Raw genomic sequence first — 18602 nt, forward strand, 5'->3', positions numbered from 1 at the left:
AGGCGTATCAAGGCCTTTATTACGACCAGAAGTGGTTGTTCTGGGTACTGATTTCTCAGGATCTATGCACCCAAACTGCGTGAAAATGTAATCACATGTCAGTTCTAGTATGAATATTCGTTTATCATCTGCATTTCTTCTTGGTGTTGGAATTTTAATGGCCAGTAGTGTATAATTACGGCGAGGATGGCAGCTAATGTCTTCAGTTCCTTTGTGTCTTGACACATTTTACAGAGAAAATCTGGGAAATGGAATATTTGTGAAGCAAGCTGATATACGCTTGTTGCAGGTACGGACGTCGCCCGCTGCAGTTGGCCTGCGTGGTGATGCACGTCGTCAGCAGGGTGGCGATGCTGTTCACTCCGTCTCTGGTCCCGCTGTTCGTCGTGGCGGTGGCGCTGGCGGGGGGCGCTGCAGGCGTCATGCTGGAGTCGGCGGTATCTGTAGGTGAGTAGGGGGAAACAATGTGTTGCAGCATCGCGAGAGCGACGTTTAGAAAAACCTTAAAAAGTATTTTTCATGGAAAGAACGGGAAACTACTCTGACAGAGGGCTTCTCCTGTTTCTTTACTCTTTTCTTCCTTGATAAATTTTCTCGAGCTTCCATCCGGGCCACGTGGATATATGTCCAGGAGCTTCGAGCCGAGAACTACACTCATGCTCATAAATTAAGGATAATGCTGATACATGGTGAAACAACGCTCTGGTGGGGCGGTTTGCGGGTTTAAATGACCTCGGGGTATGACCATGCGTGTTCATTTGACCTGCGGTCGGCGCTCGGTGGCGCTGGCAGCAGTCCACATACACAGAGCTATGTTGGTTCATTTCAGAGTACGGGGCAGCAAGTAAGTGTGCAGACATGTTCAGACGTGCTAATGGTGTGTTGAAAATGGCTCGAAGAGCACATATTGATGACGTTGTGAGGGGTAGAGTACTAGGGCGACTAGAGGCTGGTCAAACACAGCAGGTCGTATCACGGGCCCTCTGTGTGCCACAAAGTGTGATCTCAAGATTATGGCAACTATTCCAGCAGACAGGAAACGTGTCCAGGCGCTACAGTACGGACGTCCACAGTGTACAACACCACAAGAAGACCGATATCTCACCTTCAGTGCCCACAGTCGGCCACGGAGTACTGCAGGTAGCCTTGCTCGGGACCTTACCGCAGCCGCCGGTACAGCTGTCTCCAGACACACAGTCTACAGACGACTGAACAGACATGGTTTATTCGCCCGGAGACCTGCAAAGTGCATTCCCCTGACCCCTGGTCACAGGAGAGCCCGTAAAGCCTGGTGTCAAGAACACAGTACATGGTCACTGGAACAGTGGTCCCAGGTTATGTTCACGGACGTCCAGGTATAGTCTGAACAGTGATTCCCGCCGGGTTTTCTTTTGGCGTGAACCAGGAACCAGATACCAACCCCTTAATGTCCTTGAAACGGACCTATATGGAGGTCGTGGTTTGATGGTGTGTGATGGGGTTATGATTGATGCACATACACCCCTGCATGTCTTTGACAGAGGAACTGTAAGAGGTCAGGTGTGTTGGGACGTCATTTTGCACCAGTATGTCCGCCTTTTCAGTGGGTCCCACCTACCTCCTGATGGATGATAACGCACGGCGCCACTGAGCTCCCATCGTGCAGGAGTACATCGGAACAGAAGATATCAGGCGAATGGAGCGGCCTGCCTGTTCTCCAGACCTAAACCCCCTCTTGATCGACCTATTGCTACACGTCTTCAAACCCCTAGGACTCTGCAGGAGCTCCGACAGGCACTAGTGCAAGAATGGGAGGCTATACCCCAGCAGCTGCTCGACTACCTCATCCAGAGTATATCAACCCGTTGTGCGGCCTGTGTACGTGTCATTGTGATCATATCCCATATTGATGTGGGGGTACATGTGCAGGAAACAGTGGCGTTTTGTAGCACATGTGTTTCGGAACGGTGTTCTCAACTTATCACCAATACCGTGGACTTACAGATCTGTGTCGTGTGTGTTCCATATGTGCCTATGCTATTAGCTCCAGTCTTGTCTAGTGCCACGTTGTGTGGCACCGCATTCTGCATTTATCCTTAATTTATGAGCATGAGTGTAGTTGGCGAGGCACTGACTGTCGAGTGCGCGCTGCTGCTGCCCTTATGTGGCCAAGCTACCTTCTGCGAAAACACTGCTACTCACTGCGGTGCCTTATATGGTAATTTTATCGTTGCGAGCCCGCTTGAGCCTTCCAGTGGCTGTGTTCCAAGCTGTGTTCAGCTGCAGAGCTGAATGTTTATTAAGGGTGTTGTCAGTCTTTTATGACGCTACTCCAGAAACTATTGATCCGTTTAATGACAGATGTCTTGTCGAATGCAATTCAGTGTACATTTTCTGTTTCCTGCTGTCGGTGGTTTCTCAGGATACCGCAGGCGGTAGCACCTCTCGTGTTCCACAAGGCGCTGTTTAATGGTACGCACAGTGTATCCGACGTAAATGTGCCCACAACTAGACGGCATTGTATACACGCCTTGCGTTAGAAGGCTTACATTGTGTTTCAGAGGGCTCATGAGCTGTCGAATTTTTGGCTGGAGCCCCGAAGACCGAAACGATTTTATGCGCCTTTAGGGAACCGGTTACTATTTCCTGTTACTGAGCCACAGAACGGCAAAAACCAAAGATTTTTCACTGCCCTTCAGGTGTCTTCTTGCTAATGTTTATCCAGAAAGATGGCTTTGCAAATCTGTCGGTTAATGCAGCCGTTCTCCTTCAATACGTTGCGTACCTGGTTGAGCTCGTTTCACTGGTTACCAGTTCTTGATACGAGCTCCGCACAATGTACCATTGTACTCAGTATAGAGCGTTTCTGCTTTGGGTGATGGTAGCTGGTACCTTTCAGATACCGGTCGGTGTGAGTGGTTTTCTTCACTCTCCCTTCTTACATTCGTTTTATGTGTATTGTACAGATCACTGATAGTTCTGCTCCATGTTTGATCTATCTCTAAACGAGTGGATTATTGTTCATTATCAATTTCATTCTTCTATCTTTACTTTTTCCCGCGATATCCAGTTTTACCATAGCCTTTCTCTCCACTCGTTCACATTTTTACTTCTTAGTAGCTGCTTAATTTCTGTGTATCTTTACCATACTGACATCAATACACGATCCACTCCTTGTCAGGACTTCTACCGTTTGGATTCTTCTTTCGTTTCTGATCTTACGGTCTTAGTCGTGCTTGCACGCAAGGTGAGTCCCAGCACTACATAAAAATCTTCAGACACAGATCATCGCTTCTGGCGAGTGTGTGGACGTAAATTAATCTGTAACACAATCAGCCCTTATTGCAACTGCCCTTGCACCCGCATTTCAAGGAAAGTACCTTCACACCAGCCCAGATAACTGTAGCGCGAAATGTTCAATCACTGGTACGTTCTGTTGATGAAACCGTTCAATGCGGACCAGACTCTTCGATATCAGGCTACAACAGCGCATTGTTCACGCTTGTCTTTGGTTTTGTTTCTGGCAGAATTATCAATGTAAGCCATCAAATAGGCTGTTTCCATCATAATGATAACAGTTGTAAGGTAACATATTGTTTCACTCGTGATAAAGGTACAAGTACTAAACTGCCGTGCATGTGTTGTTCTAATGTGTTGTGCAGTGTCCTTCAATATGCATGCGTGTCTGGTGCAACACGCACTGCAGCGGTGGTCAACAGTACGAAATGTGGAATGCATTTGCGAATATGACTAAACTATGTCTCCATTGTGCATTGGGGATAATGCTCACGTGGCACAGACGGTCGAGGCGACCACCAGCGTCAAGTGAGAGATCCGCGTTCGAGTCCCGGCACGACACAAGTTTTCATTGTCACCAATGCACACCGCACCCAAAGTTTAATCCTGTTCGCAAATGCAGATATGATAGGAGTCACTGAAAGCCAAAGTGGTAGAATTCAATTTTTCGCACGTTACGATGGAGCTGAATACCTGAGAAGGAGTACGCTGTGTTTTAATCTCCGTAACTGCGATTTATTTATGAAACATAAATATGATGTCATACAATTAATGTGAGTTTGCAGTTTTTGCTCCCATTATGCACTTCTCTCTCAGAAATTCGGTTAAAATAATTGCATTATTGTTCTTAACCACCAGAATGTTACCTACTGAGTCTGTCTAATAGCTCAGCAATGTATCCTGTTTATTCTGTTTCACCGTATACACCATCTTCCTCTGCCAAAACGTCAACATGTCCAGGTTCAGATTCCTGAGCCGAACTTGCAGATGTCAGTTGGTTGCACTGGACGGATGCACGGGAGGAATGTGATCATGTCTTTCGTTTTTTGCCTCGGTGTCATTGTTGAGACAGATGTGTATTATGGTTTATGCATTTAATGTGAGACATCACTGCTTGACTAACGTAGGTTTTAACCTAGACTTCAACATGGAGTGCAAACTTCCCTTATAAATACAATTTCTACTGTAATAGCAACTGGACATTACAGATCTAAACAAAGAAAACAATGCTGATAGTTAGTGGCACTGTTACAATGCCTGTTTGATTTTAGAGCGGAAACAAACACGCAAAAAAATACAGAACAACAAGACCATGTGGCCTCGCCGCTTCAGTTATACCACTGTTCCCACGAACGCACTTCACTATGGCGTGAGAGGAAGAATATGTTTGGAGATCTCAAGTGGCTCAATTGCGAGTTATCGTTACACCGCAACAAATTTCCATGCATTATGCGTAAACGGAGTGGCGTAACTCAGAACTAATTTTATTTGTCTTAGACCACTCTGGTTCTCAGCGGCTCATATAAAGGTAGAAGTAGACACACAATTTGTGACAATTTTATTTATCTGCAAACACCGCTCGAAGAGCTCGATTTGTAACAGTTGTTGAAACAATCATCGACTAGGAACGCTACAGACACGACACAGAACGTAGTCGTGTCACACTCCTAGAACCCTCTACGTGTTGTGCTCTGGATACAATACATTTCAGTTCTAAAACATCCACAAGTGCAAGATACGCAGTTACAAGAACAAATATTAACCGTTGTAGAAATATATACCACAAACTGTTATTTTCGAAAACTTTATTTAAGCCACTAGTTTAAAAGTCTCAATAGCGTCGACTTAGGGCCCCAAGACATCGAATGTCCTTAATGTTCCTGTCGTATACGTACATAATACAGCAACCAACGTAGTAACTTGATACCGTAGAAGTCTTTCGAACTGTTGGGCAGCAGCTGTTACATGTTTGGTGAGCATACACCGCTGGAAAGACTTCTATTGAATCCTTTTTGAATTATATATTACTACCTTCAGCTGCTGACGGGCGTTGATATATATCAACGGGGACAGGCAAAAATGTGTGCTCCGACCGGGATTCGAATCCGGGATCTCCTGCTTACGTGGCAGCCGCTCTATCCATCTTTTTTTGTGTTTTGGTCGTTGCGGGCGCCACAACGACCTCCGTTCAAGTTCGTCTGTTATCCTTTCATTCAGTTTTTTTATTACAGAGGCCAACCGGCGTTCATCTGAGCCACCGAGGGCACAGAGGATAGTGCGACTGCAGGGCCTATCTCGCTCACGCCTCCCGAGAGACCCACATTCTCACTTTGTATGTCCACACACTACATTCATAGTGTCCCTATCCAACACACCATATCCATTTAAGTATATAGTTCTGGCAATACCGGCCATGACCTTCCTCTTCTGTGCGGATGCAAACATATTACCCGAACTCTTACGGGATTTGGAATGTCTTCCACGAGTAATTGTGTTGGGTAGGGACACTACGAATGTAATGTGTGAACATATAAGGTGAGAATGTGCGTCTCGCGGGAGGCGTGCACGAGATAGTCCCTGAAGTCGCACTATCCTCTGTGCCCTCGGTGGCTCAGGTGGATAGAGCGTCTGCCATGTAAGCAGGAGATCTAGGGTTCTAGTCCCGGTCGGGGCACACATGTTCACCCGTCCCCATTGATGTGTATCAACGCCCGTCAGCAGCTGAAGGTATTAATGTATAATTGCCGGCCGCGGTGACCGTGCGGTTCTGGCGCTGCAGTCCGGAACCGCGAGGCTGCTACGGTCGCAGGTTCTTATCATGCCTCGGGCATGGGTATGTGTGATGTCCTTAGGTTAGTTAGGTTTAAGTAGTTCTAAGTTCTAGGGGACTTATGACATAAGATGTTGAGTCCCATAGTGCTCAGAGCCATTTGAACCATTAATATATATTTCAAATTTCGTTCTAGACGGCTGCAGTTCATCAATGGTGTCTGTTCTTTCAGACATGTCCGAAAGAACGGACACCATATTCTTATAAGTCTATGGAATCCAGTTGCTACACTGGTTGCTGTATTATGTGGATACATGACTGGAATTCTGCGGACTTTCGATGTCTTGGGGCCTGAAGAAAACCCTACTGAGGCGTTTAAACTTGTAGCCTAAATAAATTTTTCTAAAATAACGAATGATGGTAGACATTTCTACGACAATTAGACCGGCCACTGTTGCTCACTCCATATTTTTATGACGGTTTTACGAAATCTTAACCATGTCCAGTCCAAAAGGCAAGTATCCTTAATAACACGAAAACCATTTGAGCTGGATATGTAGCACGCTCGCGAGTACACGCACAAACATACACACTGAAAGTGGCTAATTAGTTTTTGTTGTAAGGTAAGGCACAGATATATTTAGTGGTATTTTGTCTCTGTGTGGTAATGTGAAGTTGAACTGGTGATCGCCGTCCGGAGTGGCCGAGCGGTTCTAGGCGCTTCAGTCTGGAACCGCGCGACCGCTACGGTCGCAGGTTCGAATCCTGCCTCGGGCATGGATGTGTGTGATGTCCTTAGGTTAGTTAGGTTTAAGTAGTTATAAGTTCTAGGGGACTGATGACCTCAGATGTTAAGTCCCATAGTGCTAAGAGCCATTTTAACCTAAGAACATCACTAACATCCATGCCCGAGGGAGGATTCGAAGCCGCGACCGTAGCAGGAGCGCGGTTCCGGATTGAAGCGCCTAGAATCGACTCGGCCACAGCGGACGGCTGCCCACTGATACTCAGATGCTATTGAAGCTTTACTTTTCCGTGTGACATCCAACCAGAGATGTTTTCAGCTATTATTCAGATGCTATACAAGCTTTATTTTTCTGCTTGATATCCAAAATATTACCTAAACTACAATTTTCGGTACAAAACTAAACCCTTAGGACATACATACAGACGGAATCCTGTCATTGTGATGCCTCGTGATATACATTACATGATGAAAAGTATCCAGACACCCCTACGTAATGCGGAATTCACTACTAGATGTCACTAGAGGCGGGCCCCGCCAGTATAAAATGAGTGTATAAGTAGCAGAGATGCATGAACAGCAACTGGATGCCTCACGAGAGCTCAGTGACTATGAACGTCGACTAGCTGTCGGATGTCACCTGAATAACAAATACATCAGGGTCATGCCAACCCTCCTACAGCTGCGAGGTCGGCTGTTGGCTATCTGGCTGTGAAACGCAGTCGCGAAGCCACAGCTAGAGCTAAAGCGTATGGTAGGCAGACGATACGTGTCAGACCACACGTACTGATGGGCAGGTACCTTCGAACATTGCGGAGGGTGGTTGTCAGAAAACCGAATGAAATCAGTGCATGCCCGCATCTCGTGGTCGTGCGGTAGCGTTCTCGCTTCCCACGCCCGGGTTCCCGGGTTCGATTCCCGGCGGGGTCAGGGATTTTCTCTGCCTCGTGAAGGGTGGGTGTTGTGTGCTGTCCTTAGGTTAGTTAGGTTTAAGTAGTTCTAAGTTCTAGGGGACTGATGACCATAGATGTTAAGTCCCATAGTGCTCAGAGCCATTTGAACCAAATCAGTGCAACGAATCATTCTTCAGTCCCAAAGTGCTGCCAGCAGTCCCACTAGCACAATTACTCTCCGTAGGGTGTAAAATAGAATGCAATGTATTGGTCGAGCTGCTTTTCCGAAGCCACACACATCTGTACTAACAAGGGGAGGCCAAAACGTTTGGAACGTGGATTTACTCTAAACTTCGTACACTCGTAGTATTCCACGAGGACAACAAAATGTGTAAGCAGTAGCGCGTACTCCTCAAGCGTTATTGAGAAAATCGCAAGATAATTTCGGTCGTCCAATATATACCTGTGAGTGGCCATTTTTACCATGAAGCGGCGGTAGCCGGCGATGTAGGCGTAATCATCAGAGACCAAACAGATGTGACACTTGCAAAATACTGTTCCGCATCAGTTGCGAGGATAAATAAAAAGAAAAGTAAATTTCTAAATATAAAGCGGCTTGCAAACTTGCGCATTGAGTGGGCGAACCATGTTAATGAACACAAAGCTCTTGGAATGGCATTGACAACTCACCTTTTAAAAATGATAGCAATAAATTGGCGGGAAGTGGCAAGAAAAATCAAGGGAGCTTTGATTGAAAAGTGTCAACGTAGCATAGACCAGTTCCAGACAATACTGTTTATCAACACATATTTAATCCAAGGCCTACTACATAGCACAGGTTCTCCCCATTCCATCAATGGTGGCGAAGACGATCATGTCCACCTTAGCAAAGTTATTGTGGAAAGGGGAATTGTTTCGAGTGCCCGTGAAGACAGCAGTTTTGGATCCAAGCAATGGAGGAATGGGTCTAACCGATATCAAGTCTAAAGCGATGGCACTGTATGTCAAACGAACATGGAGCATAATGTGTAATGATCCAGGGTGCATTACAGCAAAACTATACGATATTGTCAGGCCAGAAAGTGTAGAGCCGCCGATAAATATACAAAAAATAAGTTTTAAGCTAAAACACATTAGGGAGTATTACCTTGAACGAAGTTATCTCAGCAAAAAGCTTTTAAACTCCAAAAACGTTGCAGCAAAGGCGATTTTAGCTGAAAGATGGGAACATGAAAGGAAAAATAACATAGAAACTAAATATGCTGGAATAGGATGGAAAGTGTTACAAGGTAGTCAATAACATCATCAGCATTAATGAGCGTCCCTTTACCATCGGTTAAGTGACACTAACCTCTGCAGAAAATGCCACCTCGTTGATAGTATGCCTCATCGTTACACATGTGGAAATCGGATTACCAACTGGAGGTGGACTAGGGAGAAAATTGCTCAAACAACAAGAACTTCAGCAAACAATGTACCGACTAACATTTCCTTTAGACCAGAGGATAGTTACTACCCTCAGGCAAAAAATAACGCAGTGATTTGGTTAATGGGCAAATATACAAGTTATGTTTTTAACAATATTGGCAGCGATGAACATATTGAATACAAGATGTATATGGAAAATGAATTCGAGAAAATAGTTAAATATAAGAATCACAATAAGAAATATGGTAACATGCTCCGAATTGTCTTCAACAGAATGGGTATAGGCTAGGAACTGGATTCCTAGTAGAGAAGGAATGGGTTGCGGCACGTTCCCGACCGTGACCTCATCTGTAAGTCACCCATGAAAAATAAATCAATAGTACAGCAGATACTAGCATATGACCACAAACATCTCGTGTCTGATATAGAGGAAGATCTTGAACTCCCTATGGATGCGTTTAGAAGGCTGGAACTGACAAAAATAACAAGGCAGTGAAGGACTTTGCGATGTCGCTGTTCGCGACTGCTATTCTGTCCACGTAATTTACCTTGGAAGGAACACACGTCAAGGATTTACTGAATGATTAATTTGGGTCTGGGAAATTATGATGAGGAACCGGCTGCAGAAGAAGACAATGTGCGTGCTGAACCGCCACCAGTTGAAGATGACAGTGAATGTGCTAAATTGTGCTACTGCTAAAGACTCATTCCTCGAATGCTGTAATTAATGACTGCAATTATCTGTCACCTTATTTATGTCATTTCATTATAGTCATTTTTGTTACTGTTTCTGTGAAATAAAAAAAAGTGGTTAGAAAAAAAAGTGGTTAGCGTTCAAGCCCCGTAATCATTGCATCGACGGATCTAGTCCCGTTCGTCAGTTTTTTGTTTTTTTATTTTCAACACAGTTATTTTGTTTACTATTTATATTACAGTTGATATAATGCGAAAAATACGTGTAAACTGATTAACTTTTGTTAAATTTACAATCGTATCTGGCAGGCTACAAATTTTTATTATCACAAATAATATAATATTCATAACTATCGACTAGTAAACGACGAAACGCATAAAGTGATACTGAAATTGTATGCTTGTCCGTGTCGTTCAAAATTGTTCGTATTTCATCGAGAGAATTAGAAAGTGCTTCTCTTGAAGACGCTATTAAAATACACTCGATACTGCATGACGAATTATCAGCGCCGATATTTGAGGAAATACTGCGTTATGCATGGTTTGCTTCAAAATTATCGGCTGAAAGAGGCTTCTGAAAATGTTAACGAGGTTTATTTTTCTACGGAAAATCTCAAAAGACCTTTCGTATGCGGAAACATAGCATTTATTCAATGGAGCTGGTGCCGTTTAACTTTACATGTTTGTACGAAAAATACCGTCCTGCAACTTGTACTCGTAATGTCGAAAGAGACGATTAAGCCGCCTGTGCGGTCAAAACTTGGAGGTAACAAGTCGTTTCGGGCTCCTTCCAGGTATAAGGGATTTCTCAAATCACGTGCAAGCATACATTTTCAGTATCACTTTATGCGTTTGGTAGTTTACTAGACGATAGTTATGACTATTATATTATTTGTGATATTAAAAATTTGTAGACTGCCAAATAACATTGTAAATTTAATAAAAGTTCATCCGATTACACGTATTCTTCCCATTATATCAATTGTAATATAAATAGTAAAGAAAATGACTGTGTTGAAAATAAAAAAACTGACGAACGGGACTCGATCCAACGATGCAGTGATTACAGAGCTTGAACGCTAACCACCCGGCTGCCGCCCCTTCATGATAAAAATGGCCACTCATAGATGTGTGTTTGACGACCGAAATTATCTTGCGATTTTCTCAATAACGCTTGAGAAGTACGCGCTACTGCTTACACATTTTGTTGTCCTCGTGGAGTACTGCGAGTGTACGAAGTTTGCGGTAAATCCGCGTCCCAAACGTGGTGGCCTCCCCTTGTAAGTGCTAAGCAATGCTCTAGGCCGCGTATAGAGCGACGCCGCTGGACAGTCGGTGATTGGAGACGAATTGTTTAGAGTGATGAATCACGTGATACCCTGTGGCAATATAGTGGAGGGGTTTGCGTTCGGCAAAAACCTACTGAACGTTACCTAAGATCATGTGTAGTGTCAACAGTAAAGTACCCTGCAGTTGGTGTTATGATATGGCAATGTTTTTAGTAATTACTGTCTACTGCTTTTCCTGCGCTTAAGGGGAGCCGCAGGTGGTCAAATCCAAGAAATTACGATTTTTTTTGCTACCAAAAATTAATTGGAACATGACTCTTTAATGTAAACTTTGAATTATTGTTCCACTCGCCCTGGAAGTGGAGTTATTACCATTTTCCCCCACGCCTGCAAAGGAAATGGGCGGGCGCTGAATGCATCTAACACCCTCTCGTCAATTCCTGGCGAACTGCTTGGGATTTTCTCGGCCTGTTACGCATACAGCGCCTTATGTTACGCATACAGCGAGTGTGCAAGGGTTGGCTACATTGTTTTCTGTGACAAATGAAGCGATAAGAGAGTGGAACATCGTCTCTTTGCTGTTTACCGTTTCGAATTAGTTCAGTGTTGCGCCTGTTGTTGGTAGTATTATACTTCTTGTGTAAAGCGTTGTTCTGGTTACGATGCCACGTTTTAGTAATCGTGTATATAAGAAGAGGAAGAACGTAGGTAAAAGAAAATTAACACTAATACCAAGTTGCGATACTACAATTACTGAAACAGTGCGTTCTTCTGCTAAGCAACACATGCCCGGCCATAGCCCTGTGACATCTTCTAGCAAGAAGCTGACTGGTGGAAGTGACAGATTTCGTGAATATGTTAGTGACAGTGATGATATTTTTCATGACTTAGCACAGCCAGAATTGTTACACAAATGTCTACACGGAAAGACGCAGAATCCTAATGAGAGCGTAAACAATTTGATTCGGAAAGAGATTCCTAAAAGGGTGTTTGTAAGCCTAAAAACGCTGCAATTTGGCATTTGTGATGCAATAGCAACCTACAACCAAGGGAACAGTGTGAAGTGTGAAGTTCTGAAGGCACTAGGATTTACAGCTGGGGTGAACACTGTACGAGCACTAAGAAATATTGACAGAGAAAGGATAAGAGGAGCAGAAGGAAGAGAAAGGCATATGAAGTATGATGGAACAACAGGCCAGAAAAGAAGACAGAACAGGAAGCTTTTAGAGGATGAAGAAGAAGACCCTGATAATCCATCCTATAGTACAGGAATGTATTGAGAAACTTTGATAACCATTTCCCGTAAATTAGAATTTTTCGAATATAATGAACATTTTCTCAAAATCCATTCAAGCTAGAGAGATTAAATTTTTATACAGCACTCCTAGTGGTCAAACTTACAGTGTAACACAGCCATTTCGCAATATGTTTAGCAGTTTCATTTCTGTTTAATTATAAAGCAATTATTTGTAAAAAATTGGGTAATTAATAAAATAAATAATTGGAAGGAAACTAGAAAAGATACTCCAAAATCTCTCTGTCATAACTGCAATACTAAACCACTCTATGTGTAAATAAATTTCAAATTTTTCTGTTTGGTAGTTTATTCATAAATGTTCCTCAAATTAGTGATTTTAACATGGGCAGCATAGGCACCTCCAGCTCCCCTTAAGAAAACAACGCTAAATTCGGAAGCATACCAACTCATTTAACAGCACCGTGTACTGCGCACGGTACAGGGCCACTTACGAGACGTTATTTGTTTGGATTAGCACGACAACGCACCCTGTCACAAAGCAGCATCTATGAGGCAATCGTTTGTGGACAATAACATTCCTGGAATGGACTGGCCTGTCCATAGTCCATACCTGAACCTAATGGAATACTTTCCGGGCGAGTCAGAACGTGTGCTTCGCTTAAGACTCCAGTGGCCAGCCCCACTTTCTTAATGTGGAGAGGCCTTGCACTGCACTCGACATCAAATGGGCAAACAGATGCAGTCAGCACGACTACACGTAAAGAAACGGTGGCAGTTGACGAGGATAAAACAAATAATAACGCCGAAAGGAAAAACGCTACAGTTAGAAAACCAGTCAATATGAAGCAGCTGTATGAAGACATGATGGTATTTATTGAAAATGAATTTTCTGGGCAAAAGATGACACAGCCCAAGAACAAGCGAACTAAAAGTGGAATTACTGTCAAAAATATCGCAATGCGCTATAAAGCAGGCTTTATTAACTGTCAGTGCAGTTCGGAACAACTACAAAAATAAAACGAGAGAATATTCACGAAACTAGAGAAAACATGCAGATGTGTGGTACTAACCGAGCGACCCAGTAGAGATGATAGCAAAACAGCTCCTGCGGCTGAAATCACAGCAGAGCAAGCAATCGAACAAAATATTTTGCTCATAAAGTGAAGAACAAATGAAAAGGCAAAGACAGTGCAACAAAAGCTGACGAACTTAATGAACCAGACCAAAGAGAAAATTTGTATGAAGAAGGTGAAGCAAACCGATAATGTAATCGTCTTCGAAATTGCTACATGAAGGGTCACGAAAAAGATAATCAACAACAAAAGGGTGCAAAAGAAACTGATTTGTGAATAGCCTAAGATTAAGAGACCTGTAATGATTGTGTACCACATACCAGTGGACACAAATGCAAAGACACCGAAAGACATAATACACTTGAGGAACCCTGAAGATGAACTGCCCAAGGAAACCTTCGGAAAGGGCTTTAGAGTCCGAATCAGGACAGAACCAGTGGGAAGAAAAGTGGTCCATCAAGTTACTGAAATGAGAGCCCTCAGGTTATAACAGCACTCGTGAAGTGACAAAAAGTATGTCTTTGATTTCATTCGGCTTCAGTGAAACACTTTCTAGTAGCGAGGAGGTGTTTTGAACACCAAGACCTTGGTCATCTGGCAGAACATAAAACATTGTGATAAACAATTAGTAATTTGTGGACATTGTGAGTAAAAGGCCAGATCAGAAAAGACAGCATTAAAAACAAACAAGTGGCAGTGTGTGTGACATGTAAATACAGATGTGAAAACACACAGGGAAGAGAGATGAATGTTACACATATCAAATGCTCCTAACAAAGAAGAATTTTAAGAACGAATTATGGAGAGTCGTCTCCTGCCATTAGAAAGCAATGAGCACTCTAACGATACCACAAAGTGTGTTCTATGTAAGGAACATAAATCACCAAATAGGAGGGGGAGGGACGACGAAAGAGCAAGAAATTTCTGCCAATAAGTGGACAGTAAATACCATAGAAGAGAACATGTGACACAGACCTGCGAAAAATCTGGAAAAATGTTTTCAGAGAAAATTCAAAACTATGTGGTATAAGACAGAAGCAAGATCACAGACGGTTATAGGAGTGACATTATACTGCAAGTTATCGGGATTTATTGATAGAAACTGGGTAGTTCGTGGAAGAACACGACAGCACAAAACCTGAGGAAAATACTGCACTGCCTAAAGAAGTAAAAGATGATTCTACAATGCAGGGTATGAATCAGCAACAAAAACAGTACGAAACCCAGAGACAGTTCATACAGGAAACAAGCATCTACTACAGAGAAGTAAACAATAAAACACAGAGGGGAGCCGGCCAGAGTGGCCGTGCGTTACTAGGTGCTGCAGTCTGGAACCGCGCGACTGCTACGGTCGCAGGTTCGAATCCTGCCTCGGGCATTGATGTGTGTGATGTCCTTAGGGTTGTTAGGTTTAAGTAGTTCTAAGTTCTAGGGGACTGATGACCTAAGATGTTACGTCCCATAGTGCTCAGAGCCATTTGAACCATTTTTGAACACAGAGGGGAACAGATCTGTGATACATTTGTAAAAGAGTAGTGTAATGGCGACTTCTGCCACAGAATGTATCAGGATGACCAAATGTAGCAGGAAGACATCAAATGTAGTGGGTGGCTGCCAGGAGGTGCCGTATTAAAATTCGGTGAGAACTTTCCCAAATGATTTATTGTTTTAAACTACAGTGTCCTCGTTCACCTCCGTCTGTGTCACTGGGCCCCTCAATGCTGAGGAAGCACCCCAGCAGCCTGTGCAATACAATGCTGTGACGTGCTGGCCTTGACTGGCCCGCTGAGTTCTGATGATGTCAGGATGGGTGCACCAGCAGCTGACTCAGCGCCCACCATCCTCAATGTCTCCGTGCTGCTCTGCCGGGAGCCGTAGGCCATTCTAGCTGTTGCTTCTTCATTACTGGCATAGCTGAGATCACGGCGGCAAGCGCCCATGATCCGGCGTCCGAATCTGTGACCCTCATCTCGGGATATCTCCGGAATTTGTTGCTGGCCGAGACGACTGCCTGCGGTACCGAGCCAAAGAGTGGCGCACCACTGGCTGGCTGTGGACGCCACGTCGGCCTCAGAGGGTCGAAATAATGATCTGCCGTGGACTGGGACACTCGCACTCCATCTGTTGCTGTGTGTAACCGGTGGTGAGACATGCCTCGCCATCCAGGAGAGCTGCCACACTTGAATGAATCTCATTGGAAAACGACACTCATTTGTATGTGGCTGTGCGCCTCTGTTTTGCTAATGTGCCGCTCCAAGTCACATATGCACCACGATTGGGTTGTGCCAGTGGGCCCCTTCTGCCTGTAGTTATGCCATGCAAACTGTTGCGTTTACTCTTTTCAGCGTTTCGACGACTCCTTACTTTGCAACCGCTGTTCAGTGTAACTTACTGCAATGTGGCCCGCACCTGGATGTAACTTGTGCTCAGAAATGTTGCACTGAATCTAACTTTCCTATCTTAAACTGTGGTGCCACTACATTATTTCCCTTTTTGGAAAGACCCAGTCCCTGGGTCGACCCTTAACTAGCTGTTAACTTGTCTGGGTCAGCACCTATTTCATATTTCCTTACTACTAGAAAACTTAAATGTGACCTAGTGCTCTTAAAACACATGACATGAAACAAAACGTAAAAATTCCGTACTGGACGACCGCTGCCCGATCAGCCCCTAACCTACTCACCTCACGCCCTCGGTATCCAATCCACTGGGACTTGGACTACCCTTGGTTCCCTTTTGGAATTAGCTCTCCGTCTGATCTGAAAGTAAGCAAGACACAACAAAGTTAAGGCTGTGATGACACTTGGCACAGAGGTGCTCAAAATGATTGTTATTTGACGTTGTCTTTCTCTATACCGAGCGACATGTTGAACAAGCTGTTCGGCTGATATGCGCCCCTCTTACCCTAAAATGAACTGGTTTACGGATCTCAATCCATCATTTTATAATGTGATGTTGATATAATACACAGTGATTTTTACAAGTTCAATACCTCTTGTGATGTAATACATAACACACAAATCAGTTTATACATACATTGTATAAGAATGTGGAGAGACGATCTGGTAATGATGGCCCATTGTTCTCACCATCATAAGCTTTTACTTCCCTTTGGTTTAGACACAAGCACTGACAATTATTGCGTTGGTTGAACACCATTGGTTCGCTTTGTCAGTGTCTTACCTGCGCGACATGAAACGAACCAAGAAAACAACATTTTAGTACAAACGTTATACGTATAGCACGTAATTAAACAATACACTTTAGTGCCTGCCTGGTGTGTTGGTCAAGCAGGAACTAAGGATGGTGCATTTAGCTAATATCTGGAACACCATATATTCCTCATTCCAAGCTGAGCGACCGTAAGTTTGATTTTAGAAGTTCACCATTGGGAACAATGATTTGATACACTTTTTAACGAAACTGACTCTCTTCTCAGTGAGGACTGAGGGCGTCGTAACTAGTCGTTTCCCAAATTCATCGCCTTTATATTAGTAATGGCAATGAATGACTAACATCCGTTTGTCACTTTCTTTGTGACGTTTATGCAGTCACTTAGCAAAAGTTTTTAATAATGTTTTCTAGATAAATCTACTTTAAAAGCCTCATAAAACTAAGTTTCATGTAACTCTCCACTGAGTGTCTTTAACATTAGTTAGCCTTCGAACACTCTCTCTCTCTCTTATACGAATACACGAGGCAATATTAACTGTACTACTTAGAAGACAGCTTAACGAAAGGTGAACTACATTTGTAGCATTTGTAGATTTGAATAAACCTTTTGACAATGCTCTAAATTTCTGAAGGTAGCAGGGGTAAAATACAGGAAGTGAAAGGCTGTTTACAACTTGTACAGAAACTAGACGGCAGTTGAAATGGCTCTGAACACTATGGGACTTAACATCTGAGGTCATCAGTCCTCTAGAACTTAGAAGTACTTAAACATAACTAACCTAAGGACATCACACACATCCATGCCCGAAGCAGGATTCGAACCTGGGACCGTATCAGTCGCGCAGTTCCTGACTGTAGCGCCTAGAACCGCTTGGCCACCCCGGCCGGCACACGGCAGTTATAATAGACGAGGTGCATGAAAAGGAAGAAATGGTTGAGAAGGAAGCGAGACAGGGCTGTAGCCCATCGCCGATGTTATTCAGTCTGTACAATGAGCAATCAGTAAAGTAAACCAACGAAAAATTTGCTGTAGGAATTAAATTTCAGGAAGTAGAAATAACAACTTAGAAGTGTACCGATGACATTGTAATTCTATTAGAGACAGCAAAGGATTTGCGAGAGGAGTTGAAAGGAATTGACGAGGAAGATCTAGGATTAGTATCAACAAAAGCATGGCAAGGATAATGGAATACAGTCGAATTAAATCAGGTGATACTCAAGGAATTAGATTAGGAAACGAGACACTTATATATGGGTTTCGTTATGTGGCAGAAAAATGACGGATGATGGCAGAAGTAGGGGTTAAAAAATCTAGACTGTCAACTGCAAGCTTTCTGAAGAAGAGACATTTTTAACATCGAATATGCGTTCAAGTGTTAGGAAGTCTTTTCTGGAAGTATTTGTGTGGAATGCAGCTATGAATGGAAGTGAAACGTGGACAATAAACAGTTTAGATCAGAACAGAAGGTTTTGAAAGGTGGTGTTACAGAAGAATGATGAAGGACAGATGATCAGATCACGTAGCCAATGAAGAAGTGCTGAATCGAAATAGAGAGAAAAAAATTTATGACGGAACTTGATTAGACGAAAAGATTAGCTGACAGGACACATTATGAGACATCAAGGGATCACCAATTTAGTATTGGAGGGACGTGTGGGAGGTAAAAATTGTAGAGGGAGACCAAGAGAAGAATACAGTAATAAGATTTAAGAAGATTCACAAGGATGTAAGTAGCAGCAGTTATTCGGAGACGAATACTTGCGACTTCACATAACAAAATTACAAGAAACTTCCAGGCAGATTAAAACTCTGTGCCCGGCCGAGACTCGAACTCGGGACCTTTGACTTTCGCGGGCAAGTGCTCTGCCATCTCAGCTACCGAAGCACGACTCACACCCGGTACTCACAGCTTTACTTCTGCCAGTACCTCGTCTCCTACCTTCCAAACTTTACAGAAGCTATCCTGCGAACCTTGCAGAACTAGCACTGCTGAAAGAATGTT

At 43.5% G+C, this 18602-nt stretch overlaps 1 protein-coding gene across 1 annotated transcript in view; it reads left to right on the plus strand.

Annotated features, from left to right (window-relative positions):
* The window catches only part of LOC126176614 (solute carrier family 22 member 7-like), a 234329-nt gene that overhangs the window by 120421 nt on the left and 95306 nt on the right, over window positions 1-18602 (plus strand). The window contains exon 4 of the mRNA XM_049923774.1: window positions 290-447. Coding sequence (XP_049779731.1) covers window positions 290-447 — 158 coding nt within the window. The remainder of the gene's footprint in view (window positions 1-289; window positions 448-18602) is intronic.

Source organism: Schistocerca cancellata, chromosome 3, assembly GCF_023864275.1.
Source record: "Schistocerca cancellata isolate TAMUIC-IGC-003103 chromosome 3, iqSchCanc2.1, whole genome shotgun sequence".
Taxonomy (NCBI): domain Eukaryota; kingdom Metazoa; phylum Arthropoda; class Insecta; order Orthoptera; family Acrididae; genus Schistocerca; species Schistocerca cancellata.